At 45.7% G+C, this 13,578-nt stretch overlaps 2 protein-coding genes across 2 annotated transcripts in view; both read right to left on the bottom strand.

Annotated features, from left to right (window-relative positions):
• Positions 1-380: 380 nt before the first annotated feature.
• polr1g (RNA polymerase I subunit G) lies at positions 381-2,209 on the bottom strand. Its single transcript, XM_048264976.1, has 3 exons — positions 2,020-2,209; positions 1,519-1,654; positions 381-1,231 (listed from the first exon to the last, which is right to left on the bottom strand). The coding sequence occupies exons 1-3, from the start codon at positions 2,078-2,080 to the stop codon at positions 541-543; spliced, it is 888 nt and encodes a 295-aa protein (XP_048120933.1). The 5' UTR covers positions 2,081-2,209; the 3' UTR covers positions 381-540.
• An 8,214-nt stretch (positions 2,210-10,423) lies between these two features.
• Positions 10,424-13,578, bottom strand: part of gpr4 (G protein-coupled receptor 4) — a 3,656-nt gene continuing 501 nt past the window's right edge. Inside the window, exon 1 of the mRNA XM_048263881.1 lies at positions 10,424-13,578. This exon is cut by the window's right edge and continues 501 nt beyond it. Coding sequence (XP_048119838.1) covers positions 12,898-13,578 — 681 coding nt within the window. The 3' untranslated portion in view covers positions 10,424-12,897.

Raw genomic sequence — 13,578 nt, 5'->3', positions numbered from 1 at the left:
TAAGGTTCTGCTCATTAGCAAACAGGACCATACCCCGGTGCAGTATAGGAGGATGACAACGAGCGCCAACTACACGACCCACTACAACCGAATGGGAAGAGAAGAGACCATCGTTTACTAAGCATTCTCGCCATCTTGTGGTGTAAGACACGTACTGCACCTCTATTTCCTATGCAGTTTTTGGTATGACAGGGTTATTGTGTTCCTTTGACTCATTGGGGGTGAATGACACTAAGTCAAGTAGGCATTTGCCTTAAACAAACAAACAAACAAACAAACAAACAAAAAAACAGGGATCAATTTCACTTAAAAAACTTACAATCCTGTCCCTCAATGTGGCAGTATGTTTTAGCCTTGAAGAACGAAAACAACATTTGATACATATTTCTATTGAATGGGTCTTCAATATTTAATTATGCCACATTATTCACATTCTTAATGCAACACGTGCATTCTTAATAGTGTTTCAGAACACTTTCAAATATAGTAGATGTTTACATGGCCATAATATGTAGAAAACATAACACAAACGCACAAAATCTAATCATCAGTTTTAATTTTCTTCTTTTTCTTCTTTTTATGTACAGACTCAGAGTCCACTTCATCTCTGTCCACAGGCTCTTGTTTGACTCTTACCCAGGGGTCCACTACCCCCTCCACCTTTTCTCTCTCTCTCTCTTTATCCTTCTTCTTCTTCTTCTTTTTCCTCTCCTCTGTCACCTGCTCAGCCATCATGCTCTCGTCCATCGGCTCCACCTTCACGGCCACAGAAGCAGCTTCTTCCTCCTCCTGCTCCACCTTTATTCGTTTCTCCTTCTTCCTCTTCCGGGGCGTCTCCTGACCGTGGTCCGGCTCCGTCTTCACCGGCCGGACGGGCACGGTCGCCTCCTCGGCCACCACCTCCTCCGCAGGGGCCGTAGCAGGTCTGCTGCTCCCAAAGGGGAAGTAGCGCTGGCGCAGCCCGTTGGGGAGCTGAGGTGCTGGGGCAGCAGGGACAGCAATGGGGCCCTGGTTGGAGCTGCAGTCTCCGTAGCTCTCAGAGACGTTGAGCACACCGGAGAAGGCTGGGGCACACAGGTGGGTGTCCGGCTGGCTGGGGTCGCTGGTTAGAAGCCGGAGGCTCGTGGAGGTCGAGCGTCCCCCCAGCACACTGAAGATCTGCTGGGTAGCGCCGGCCTTGCCCGTCTTAACCGTCGTGAGGCCCACCAGAGGCAACTTCTTGCCGGAAAGACTGGGTATGGAGAGTTAGAGTTAGGGCTACTCAGCACCAATTACATAGACAGATAGATCGGAGGATATACATGGGGCCCTGGTTTATATGCATGCAAAGTTGTCAAGACTACATTTTTGTTTGTTTGCCTTATTGACATGAGACATCAGGACATACTAGCCTACATTACCCAAATTGGCTCCACCATGAAAACGGTTACAGTGTCAACATTTCTACTAAGACAATTCTAAACACCAAAAAACATTTCTGTCTCATGGGAGCACAAAATGCCTGTTTGAATGTCTCACCTGCGAGGATCGAAATTAACTGGGGCCTTGATGAGCCACAGCTCCTTGTTTTCGTCGAATACGCTCTGTCTTCTTGCACTTTGGCATGGGGCGTACGACACTGACGTGAAGTCTTCTGGACACTCATACCTCGTACCTGTAAACCGCAAGTGATGCCGAATATGAATAAGCTATGAGTAGCATATACATAAGCCATGTAAACCCGTGGCTTGTCAACATGGTTCAATGTATCCTCTTCCTAGTTAAAAAAAATTGCAGCGAACCTTAATCATGCAAAACCTATGCTCATGTGATGTGAACTTCAGCAAGCTTGCTAACAAGCTACATATTGTTTAATGCGAGATTGTCACTGAGCATTACTACATAACAACTGCTAAAATATTATTTACACATTTCCAAAACTTTGACAATAGCAGGTAAATTAAACGGAACAAAACTGTATGAGGGAGAGAGAGAAAGCATTAACCCTGCTAACATTAGTATACCATGTTAGCCACTCACGTTTAGGTTGTTGTGCTTCGTTTTCCTCATCGCTGCTGCTTTCTGAAATGGCTTGCGACATGGTTATAATATAATTAAAATACAACGTAATAAGTATTAGTTCAATCCGACGCGTAAATAAAGATGTAACTTCTTTCCATGGTAAAACACAAAACAGTGAGCCACCAACACACACGTGTTGTAATTGTGACCTCTACCCTAGGAAGCAATAATCACTGTCCAATCAGAGACTTCGAAAACACAACACACTCTTTAACAATTCTATACTTTGACACTAGATGGCGTGCTACGATAGATAGATAGATAGATAGATAGATAGATAGATAGATAGATAGATTTTTTTTTATAAATTACCAGGTGTACCTGTGTTACCCAGGAGACACACTGTAAAATTACTATGTAAGATCAATACTTTACAAGTTACAGCCAGTTTTACGGGTGGAGGAGGGTGTCGATTTTGTTCGGCCTCTTTTTTTTTGTCAAAGTTCACAAGACCATAGCTCAAGTAAATAAAAAGTAAATAACCAAAGGCAAATTTTGCTCTGACGTGATCACCTGAGAGTACCTGAGCAGGGGTCGGGATATTCTTTTCAATTTCAGTGATTCAGTGATTTCAGTGGCAATGGTGCATTTTGCCCATGTACAGGGTGGGACATAAAAAATAAAGGATAACAGACAAGTCAAATTGGTGTTTTTAAAAAGAAGGGATCATGGAGAATAAAGAAAAAAATATTTTAAAAAAATCTTTGTACATTCCCACAAGGTGTTGGGGTGCTCTGGCAATGAGATCCAAAATGATTATTCAGACTTGTGAGGTCTGTTGTTCAGACCCTGAAGGAATTTATTTTCTGTGCATTGCTTTTTGTAAGAGTGTTTCTATGTATCTCAATAAGGAAAATAAATTAAGAGCCTATGTCGAGTACAAATATGTCTTCTGAAGGCCTAAACAGAGCCCAGCCAAAAACTCCAATAAAATTTTGATCACAACTTTGAGACAACTATGACCATGCAGGATCATCCAGACCAAACGTGATGATTTTGCTACATACAATTCTTATTTATGTACCAGCAGGCAAAATATGAGCCACCTACATGGTTTACAGCCGTAAAACTGGATGTTACTTGGAAAGTATTGATCGTATATAAAAGTAATTTTACAGTGTGTTTCCTGTGTATTATACTGTAGGTACACCTGGTAATTTTTTCAGAATTTTTTGAGACCTAAGTGCGTGGGCCCTGGTTGAATTGATGTGGAATGACCCATAGGCTATCACTGCACATATGTAACAGGCAAAAGTATAGGCCATTAGAATATGGACAAAACAGCAAAACAAATTGAGGTTAAAAACAAAACAAATAGATATAGCTGTCCACCACCAACACCCCCTCCACTGGAAATGATGTGGAATCTGTGGAGTTGTAGCCTACAGTATTAGGGGTAACGCTAACAACAACCACTAGGTTGTTGTTTTTTTTCCTGTCAGTAGCTTCAATCTATCCCTGTATTGCGAAATGTGGTTGTGGTTGGCAAATAATTGAAATAATTTCAAGAGCAATTCAAGTAATTCTTGTACAAGCTTACAGTCATTGCAAAATAATGGAATTAAAAATGCACCATTGACAGCAGGGGTGTAGTGGTAAAATAAGAGGTGGGTAAACTATGAATTCTGTGATCATGTTAAGGTGGACTGCGCCATGTGGTATCGAGTTAAAAAAAGGCATTCAGAATATGTTTGATGATGGTGGAGGTTATTGCCCAATGTTCATAACAATAACAATAAAAGTGGTATTAAATGGTTTCTAGAGTGTTGATGAGTGTACATATTGTGAATGTGGATAATACAGTGTGATTTTTAAATGGTAAAAGTTGCAATTGGTGAATAAACTCTTTTGAGAGGTGGATAAACTCTATTTCTGAAATGTCAGAGGTGGGTAAACTGCGCTTACTTGCATTTAGCCTCCACTACATCCCTGAGTGACAGCCTTCAGCATGTGGCCTAAAATGTTCTCCCGCACCCCTCTGTCCAAAGCAGACTGTGTGAACTCAGCTGTGTCAGGAATTCCTCTCTACGGTTGCAAACACTTGAAAGCACAAAACAAAACTCATCAAAGACAACAAATGCTAATGAAGGCATGACAAGAGAAATCAGTTGAGCATTTGGAACATCTGTTAAAACCCCCCCAAAAAAACATTCAAATGTGTTTTACATTAAACTGACTCCCAGCTTTTATAATAAAGTCCTTTCAGGGCATGTTTATGTTCTTATAACCAATAAAAGGCACAATTTAAATGGCTGTGGTCTCACCACAGACACTGCCCGAGGCTGCGCTGTGGCCGGATTCCAAGAGAAGCGTGGGTAAGCAGGACGGTCCGTGAACAAGGTCGAGGCGGCCTTATAGGCATTGGATCACGTAGATGGAATTCTCTTACCCCTCATTCGATTCTCTTACCCCTCAGCGTTTATTTGCTCAAGTTCATCTCTGGTGAGAGTCTGTGGGAAAATGCTGAATGCTGCAATGTACAGTAGAAATATTATTATGTAATCAGAAAAAAAAACAGGCTTGGATGGCTAGCCCTGGCAAGCTAAGACAGATACCCCCCACACACACACACACACCTACCCACAACACACACACACACACACACACACACACACACACACACACACACACACATCATGATATGTTCAAAAGCATCTGACAAAACAGGCCTATGCAGGGAAGGGCAACAAGATACAAGTAACTCGATATGGTGTGACTAGAAATAACACAGATGGATCCGAAAACCTGCAACAACAGAAAGTCCTCTTCTCACATATCAACAAAAAAAAAAAAAACAGAAACACCAGAAATAGCGCTGCTCCATAAAGCGAAAATAGTCCAGAAAAAGACGATGCTAATAAGATTGCGGTTGTGTAGTGGCTTGTGGAGAATGCAGGGCCTTTATCTTGTCCTTGTTTATTTTTCGTGGCCGTGCACAGTGCAGGGCAGTGCACAGTTGTTTACTATTCTCCCTCTCCGCCCGCATTCCCGGCAGTACAGCGCGTCCCGTTCAGCGCTCAGCTCTATACCGTGACCAATGTGAACGACGCAGCACACAGGAAGCATGTCATTTACAACAGCATCTTAACACTTTATGCATATTTGCATATTTGCATATTTTATCTGTTGAATTATTTGCGAGTGTTAAGAGACACTGGAGGGTGGTCTGGGGTATGTCGCTGTTTGTGGTTCCAAAATGCAGTGGTCAGGCCAATGGCCTGGCTCCCGTGGGCCGTTGTGAAAGCGCTTCGGTGTTAGGCAGGTAATCAGACAAATGAGGCCCCCTCGGGACATTGCATAAGGCCAATTCAAAACGGATTAATAGTTCTGGGAAACCCCGTCAAGCTGCGGGACCTCGGCCCCGAGAAGCTGGCCCACAGACCAGCTTAATGAGGTCCACTACATACTGGACTACAGGCCAGCTTAATGAGGTCCATACTGGCTCACAGACCAGCTTAATGAGGTCCACTACATACTGGACTACAGGCCAGCTTAATGATGTCCACTACATACTGGACTACAGACCAGCTTAATGAGATCCACTACATACTGTACTACAGACCAGCTTAATGAGGTCCATGACTGGACAGTTCTCCTGCCTGTACTTTTGTTTGCTGATAGTGTGTGAGTGGGTGAGTGTGTGTGTGTGAGTGTTTTGTGATTAGGCCCTGATGTCCTTATAGTTAAGACCGTCCCTGTGGTCTTCTGGTGCATGTTGTTGTCATACACACACACACACATGCATACACATTCTCTTGCTCCCATCCCCTCTCTCTCATACTCCCATCCTCTCTCTCTCTCTCTCTCTCTCTTGCCATTCCCATCTTTCTTTCATGTTTCATGCCCCCCCTCCCCTTACTCTCTTCTTTTTCTCTTGACTGCCATGTGCTTGTATCCTCCCCTCCTCCCTTTTTTCATCTCTTCATCACTCTTTTTCTCCATCCATCTATCCATCCATTCATCCATCACTTCTGTCCTATCTTTCTTTTCTCTTTAAATCCAACCCGTTTTTTTCTTTCATAATCATACATTCTTCATCTCTCTCTCTTTCTCTGTGTGTGTGTGTCCATCAGTTCGAGCCTGTCAGTTCAGTAGTGTTGTTTACTCAGGGGAAGGGACCATGGGAAATGTGACCACATCCCGACTCTGTCTCCTTCGTTCCCCTGCAGCTGGGAGCGTGTCTTCCCACCACCCCGGTGCTTCTCCAGACGGGGCCCCCCTGTGAGGCCCCTGACGTCAGCAGGGACACGACAACAATTGGACCCCTTTGGGACCCGGCTCTTGCACGGCACACCAGAACAACAGCAGCGGGTTTATAAAGGATAGTTAAAACTAAATTAACAAAAAGTTGACATTGTTCTTCTGTGAAACACTAACTGGTTTCCCATGTTAGGGCCAGAAATAGTGAGAAGAAAAGTTTGATATAATGGTATCTGGCAATAATTGTCTGTGTCCTTTCCTAGAAAATGATGCCGTGAGCTGTATGTTTAGCCTTATGTGGTTGAAGCTGCAGTCATCTGAGGATAAAACATTGGAGAGACTTTTTTTTTTTTTATAGTGCTTTTTCAAAAGTGTTGCTCCTACTTGTTGGCCTGAAGTTTGGGGCGTATGTGTGTTTGTGTGTGTGTGTGTTTGTGTGTGTGTGTGTGTGTGTGTGTGTGTGTGTGTGTGTGTGTGTGTGAGAGAGAGAGAGAGAAAGACTGTGTGTGTGTGTGTGTATGTATGTGTGTGTGTGTGTGTGTGTCTGTGTGTACCTACAAGTCCCTACAGTCAACTTCAGTTGTTGTCTTAGGACACATCCGTTGTCATAACCTAAATAAGCAGGACCCCAACTGTATACTGTTTATGGCTATGCTCTGTAGAGGAAAATGCCATTACTGTCATGCATATGCTGTGTTTGTGTAATCCCATGCAATTTTATGATGTAAACTTAATATATTCTGTACATAAGAGGGATCTAACTGGCTGACTGTTACTTTTGTTTGTTATGCACTGCTAACAGTATTGAAATATTGTCAGGGACTGGCCATCTTTCCAGGAAGTCAGCATTTCAATGTAAACTTGAAAGGGATAGACACTGACATTTAAAAATATCACAGATAATAAGCAAAATGTCTTTGATATTTGTTTTATGTAAAAAATATGAGTTTGTGCAGCTTTACTTCTAGAATTCTAAAGGTTTTGTACCTTGAAGTACCGCATATCTCTGCTGCTGTTTTGCTCAAATTCACTGCTGTAATAGGATGCAAATTAAAACCTTGTTGAAATGTACAGCAAGGTGAGCAGTTGCAGTTCTGTCTGCAGCGCGATTATTAAAATGCATTCATGGAATCAGTCATGTTGTCCTGCTCCCTGCTGGCATAAATCTAGCTTTATATTTTCCATGTTAAATAACACACAATTTATCCTGGTGGGTGGCAAAGCAAATTGAAGTGCAACATGCCTTTCCGGAGGCCTGAGAGATCCTCTAGACTACAAACTAAACTGCATCCCACCGGCTGGGCAGCTAGAGGAGACAGAACAAGGAAAAGAGAAGACATCATTTCTTGTAAAACTAAGTGGTCCCTGTGGAGTTCAGGATATTGCTGTGGGAGAGGTCTTTAAAGCAAAAAAAGAATGGACTTATAACTGGAATTTCTTTTTTTTAAATAACGCCCACTTAAAATCAGGGTTAATCGTCCACCAGGTTTGTTCAATTCAAAAGGCACAACTCAGTTTTGATGAAGGGGCAGTTTTTGTCTTTTGATGTTCACTTTCATCCCATTCTGCTCTCACAAAAGATATTAAAGCATGACATCGGGGAGATCAGAGAGCTGAACTATGCTGCAATGTGCTGAGTCATGCATTTTATAATGGCCTTGTCTCACAGCTAATCGTGCTCTGAGAGGAGCTGCCTCTGATGTGGCGTAGAGATCGGAGCCAGATTAGGGCAGGGTGCATGTTATATAGAGCTATCCCTCTCAGAGCCTTCTCCTACTTCAAATGTAACTAAATGCATGCTTAAAATGTGCCCTATCTTTAAAACTTAAATGATAAAGTAAAGGAAATACATAAATGTTTTTACTGTTCAAAGCCACAATTGCATTTATTTCACTTGACAACTTATCAGTGTACCATAAAGTACAGCAGTGCGTTGAAAGCAAGCCCTCCCTCCCTTTCTCTGATGTAAGCAGTACTGCTGACCTGACAAAACATGTCAGGGAATACAAATAGAAGGAGGACATTTGTCAAGACCTCTCCGTTCAACACGGAGCCTTTGTTATGACACGGCCCCTTCGGTGGGCACCACTGAGACATCTGACCTGTGGTGGTCTGACATTAGAGACAAGACAGGGACGCCTCCTCCAGCAGTCTCCTATCAGATGTGTGTGTGTGTGTGTGTGTGTGTGTGTGTGTGTGTGTGTGTGTGTGTGTGTGTGTGAATGAGGCTATGTAAGGGGTGCACTTGGATGTTTGTGTGTGTGTGTGTGTGTGTGTGTGTGTGTGTGTGTGTGTGTGTGTCAGGAAGGAGACTCCGCAGAAGGGTGCCACCTAGGTGTTGGCTGCCCTTGGCCACTGAGCACGTGCGCTGAGACATGCACTTCCTGTTAATCAGGAGGTCAAAAGGTCAGGCCCAGGAAGTTCTGTCCTGCCAGCCGCCGATGACTCACTGGTACTCACTCAGCAGCTGGGCCCGCTTGGGTGACCAACGACCACAGAAAGAACGACAGAGGGAGAGAGGGAGGGAGAGAGGGGGGGGAAGGAAAAGAGTTTGATTGTAAGAGAGTTTTTGTGTGTATAAGCGTATGCATGTGTGCGTGTATAGGAGTGTACGTGTGTGTGTGTGCGCACATGTGTGCAGTGCCTAATTTGTAAAGTGGGAGGTGCCGGAGCGCAAAGGCGGGGTAGATCTGGCGACTCAAAACGGGGATTTGAGGTTACGGACCAATAACAAAAAAACCTGCGTACATAGCTAAAAAAAAACTAAACAACGCGGTGTGTACACCAGGGCAATGTTTATTAACTTCAGAACTTGCAACACTGCACTGCATGGGTGTAAAATGTAAAAAAAAAAAAAAAAAAAACCAGCAATTATCAATTATCAAATTATCGAAAAACACTAGACAAACATTCTACGCGTAGGCCGAAATAAAAACATATGGGCTATAGTATGCTATATATTGCAATGATGAAAACCCAGTAATCAATAATCAACTAGATACAGCGTGGAATGATTAGTAATTTCTGATTGACACATCTGAATATCTATCTGAACACCAATAGGCCTTTATCACGGCAGCCCACGGGCAGCTGAAGCAGGGCTGTTCAATTTCCTGTTGGCAGGCAAACCACAGGTGTTCCTAAAGACATTAACGAGGCCTCTGGTTGAAGTAACTGTGGCCGAATCTGACACTTAATTAGAAACACCTGTGCTCACACAGGAACAGGGCCGTTCACTTCCTACTTCGGCTGCCGTGATAAAGGCCTATTCCACCCCGGACACCTCCCCCCAATCAAAACACATCGGAACTGACACATAATATGACACAGAGAGGGAGCGGGAGACACAAACACTCACGCGCGCACACACACAAGCGCGCACACAGACCGGGAAAACAGCTATACAGGGGAACCAACAAAACAGTCCAACAAGGGGCTAATAGCCTCGGCGCTAAAGTATGCTATATATTGCAATCATGACCACCCACACCCAGTAATCAATGATCAACTAGATACAGCGTGGAAGCGCAATTTCTTCCTACCGTAGCCTAGGCCTACTTGTCCAAAATGGCCCATACAGCATCCAGACCCCCGGCCTCCATTACCCTGCTTCTTTCTCTACACCTATGTCCTTTAGAAATCCATGACCTCACGTAAGGAGGAAAGGGGTTGAACCGGGCAAGCGGCGGGCCGACAAGGCAAATGGGGAGGAGATGGTAGAGGTGGTATTCCCTGAAAGCCCTGATGACATTCCGCGGGCTATCGATGCAAAACTGCTGGCAGAGCATCTCAACTTCTCTCTCCCAGAACGGCGCGTCACCCTCCTGTTGCCAATATTGTGGATAAAGCACTTTCTAATCCTCGATTAGCTTGATGTATCCTGTTTGGTCTTTCCCCTATTTCTAAAGACTAATAAGAAAGATATTAAAATTGAACACTACACAAACAGTAATTTATTTATTTTTCGTTTAGGCGATTTATTTTTTATATTTATATTTATATTGTAAGAGTTGACGGATCCAATAAAAAAGGTTCCGGATCCAACGTCGGAGGTGCTGGAACATGTTCCGGCGTGTTCCGGCTCCAATTAAGCCCTGCATGTATGTATGTGTCTGCGTGTATCTGGATGTATGTTTGTCTGTTAATGTGTGTATGGCTGTGCAGATGCGTATGAGTGTGTGAGTAGATATGGATATGGATGTGTGTGTGTCTGTGTCTGTGTCTGTGTGTCTGTGTCTGTGTCTGTGTGTGTGTGTGTCTGTGTGTGTGTGTGCATGCATGTTCCCTCCAGATCGCTGACACATGACTGTGGAGATGGTGTCTGGCATTTGAATCTGGAGCTCACACAGAGATCTGACAGACTGAACAAAAATTGGGTGGGTCTGCCACAGAGAGGATCATAACAAGCCATCTACTTTACACAGGATAACTCATTGTTATCTGCATAATGTTTGCTGAGATATCTTTCATGGGGGTCATTTTGACAGTTTCTCCTGTTCATTTCTTAACACTGTACGGTCACCTGAGAGAAAGATCAAGGCACCGGAGGCACCCTACTTGCCTGTCAGTCATGGGAACAAGTGAAAGATGGAACTAAACAGGGACAGGGAAAGAATGGAAAAGAGGTAGAGAGAGACTGGGGAAGAGGCAGAGAGAATAAAGATGGAGATAGTGAACAAAAGAAAGACAGAGTAGAGAGAGGGGGGGCAAGGGTAAAATAAAGAGATGGAGAGATTGGCTACTTTCTCCTTCCTTATCTCATTTAATCTCAGTTAACGTCTGGCTCTAACATGGCTCTCCCAGTACCTCTGGTGGCTCAGAAATAGGTCACTGAGACACTGAGCGCTCAGACGGCCCCTCGGGCATCTCTCCTTCGCAGCTCCCTCAGCGCCTCGGAGCAGCGGCTGGCGGCATCCGGCAGCACAGATCAGAGCGGCGGCAGCAGCGGCGGACCGCACGCAGAGGACCTGCAGCTGGCCAGATAAGCTCTCATTGTGGCCAGGGCTGGCGAGGTGACCTTAATTGGTTCTGCGTCAGCGGGCAAAAACACTGGGCGGTGGGACGAGAGGGCGAGGTTGGCGTGGGCTAACCGGGCATTGTGTCGGGCGGCCAGCCGCCTCCGCTGGCACTAGCCCTTTCTGAGGAGGAAGTGGGTGTTGGGGGAGTGTGGGCAGCACGGGTGGAGAACCTGGACAGTGGGGGGGGCTGATGACCTCAACTTCTGGCAGGCTGTGTGTGTGTGCCTGTGCGTGTGTGGGGAGAGAGTGGGGGTGGAGGTGGGGTGGGCATTTGTCTGGACAGGCAGGTGAGGCTAACGGCCAGCGTTTGCAGAGGAGAGTCTATAAATAGGCCTTTTAGTAGCTAGCCGGATCAGGTGACTCAGAGAACCACAGAGAGCACGGTTGAGTGAGGAGCCACTATCCCTCTCTCCCTCCATTCCTCTCTCTCTCTTCCTCTCTCCCTCTTCATCCCTCCATCTTCCGTCCGTGGCGAGACGCTATGTCTTCCTGACATCTCAAGATCACCCTTCTGCTCCGGCGGCGAGCAGAATATACACGCTTACTGCCTGGCTGCTCGCGCTGAGGAGATTAATATTACAGAGGCCAGAGCCAGAGGACACACACACACACACACACACACACACAAAGATGCACACTCTTGGCCCTTGGGAGGGAAAGAAATCTGCAGTGAGTGTGTCCATAACGGGTTGCACTGATTGTGCTGCTCAGAGAGAAGCACCAAGAGGATTCATCAAAGTGTTCCTCGTTAGGCTGACTCACTAGTGCTTCTGTTCCACCTGTCGTTTATGAGCTCAGTTTGTTTTCACATTCTACATCCTCACCTCACAACAACATGAGTGAGTGTTCGGGTTGAGGCCGAGTCTAGATTCTGTGTGTCATCTGGTATACAGTACTTTTGAACCCCATCTGTTCCCCTTTCAACAGCTTCCTGGCATGTTATGGAGGTGTTCTGATGGTTATGGAGGTGTTCTATGAGGTGTTCAGCTGTGTACTTTGACGTCCTTTATTTTCTTTACTTGTGTTATAACGATGCTACATGAAATTACAACCCTGTGGTGAGGCGACAGTGACATTCAACTTACTGGGTTTATACGCAAGGCATTCAGAGAGTTCTGACAGAGAAATGTAAACATGTGCAAAAAAAAAAAAACAAACAAAATAGACAGTGACATTCAATAACCTTTTCACTTTGGGTAACTTTCATACGACAAACAATTTGGAGTCTATATTATAAATTAACAGGCCAGAGACCCAGTGAAGCTGAGAGAGAAAGGGTCCTCTCCAACTGCTATGCACTGATTGATGTGGAACTCAGCCAATCCAAGGCTGCTGCGCATACAGAAGACACAAACAATAAATTAACTTTCAAGAGAAACAGAATTGCAATCCTATCCTTCGGTTACACTGCCTACAGCGCATACAATACAGTAATCAGACATAACAGATACAGAATCGATCATGTCCTGCCATGTGGCTAAAAAAGACTTCCACAGTATTAAAAACATGGAAGATAGTCTGTCCTGCTCCAAACAAATAAGTCAACTTGATGTGCCCGATATCACAGAGCAGCAAGTGTCCATCGTGGAGTGTATCATCCGTTGTCGCTGACCCCTGTTTACTTCTTAACACTGAGAATGGTCATCTGAAGGCATTCGTCTTTGAAGGCCTCCAGCTCGGCCTTGTAGGAGCTCGTCCTCACCTCGCCGCAGAAGCCCGTCTTTTTGGAGGCCAGGGGTGTCTCCACGGTGACGGAGGCCCCGGTGAGTCCATCGATGTGCATCGAGGGCACGGGCGATCCGCAGCTGAGCGCGGCAAGGAGTCGCGTGAGCGCCCGGCCGACGTCGTGGCGCGCGCCCTCGTTGACGAAGCAGTAGAGGATGGGGTCGGCCACGCAGTTGAGGCTGGTCAGGGCCAGCGCAGCGTGGTAGGACGGGAAGAGCATCTCCTCGCCACCGCAGCTGCAAGGGGCGCGCAGGAAGAGCACGCTCCGCCACAGCAGCAGCACGTGGTACGGCGCGAAGCACAGCAGCGCGATCAGCACCAGGCTCAGCGCCAGCCGCTTGATCTTTGCCTTCTCCTCGCGCTCGGTGGACACGTTGGTGCGCACGGCGCGCAGGATGCCCCGGTAGCCCGCCAGCATGACCAGCCACGGCGCCAGGAAGCCCAGGAAGGAGCGGTACAGGTTCATGCCCGCCACCCACTCCTGCATGGGGTAGCGCTCGAAGCAGAGCGTGTGGTTGCGCTCGTTGGGGAAGAGCTCGTTGTGGAAGAGCGGCGCCGAGTTGGCCACCACCTC

This window comes from Alosa alosa, chromosome 15 (genome assembly GCF_017589495.1).
Source record: "Alosa alosa isolate M-15738 ecotype Scorff River chromosome 15, AALO_Geno_1.1, whole genome shotgun sequence".
In the NCBI taxonomy this organism is placed as follows: Eukaryota; Metazoa; Chordata; class Actinopteri; order Clupeiformes; family Clupeidae; genus Alosa; species Alosa alosa.
Note: the sequence above shows the minus strand (reverse complement) of the source record. Positions and strands in the feature narration are given on the sequence as shown.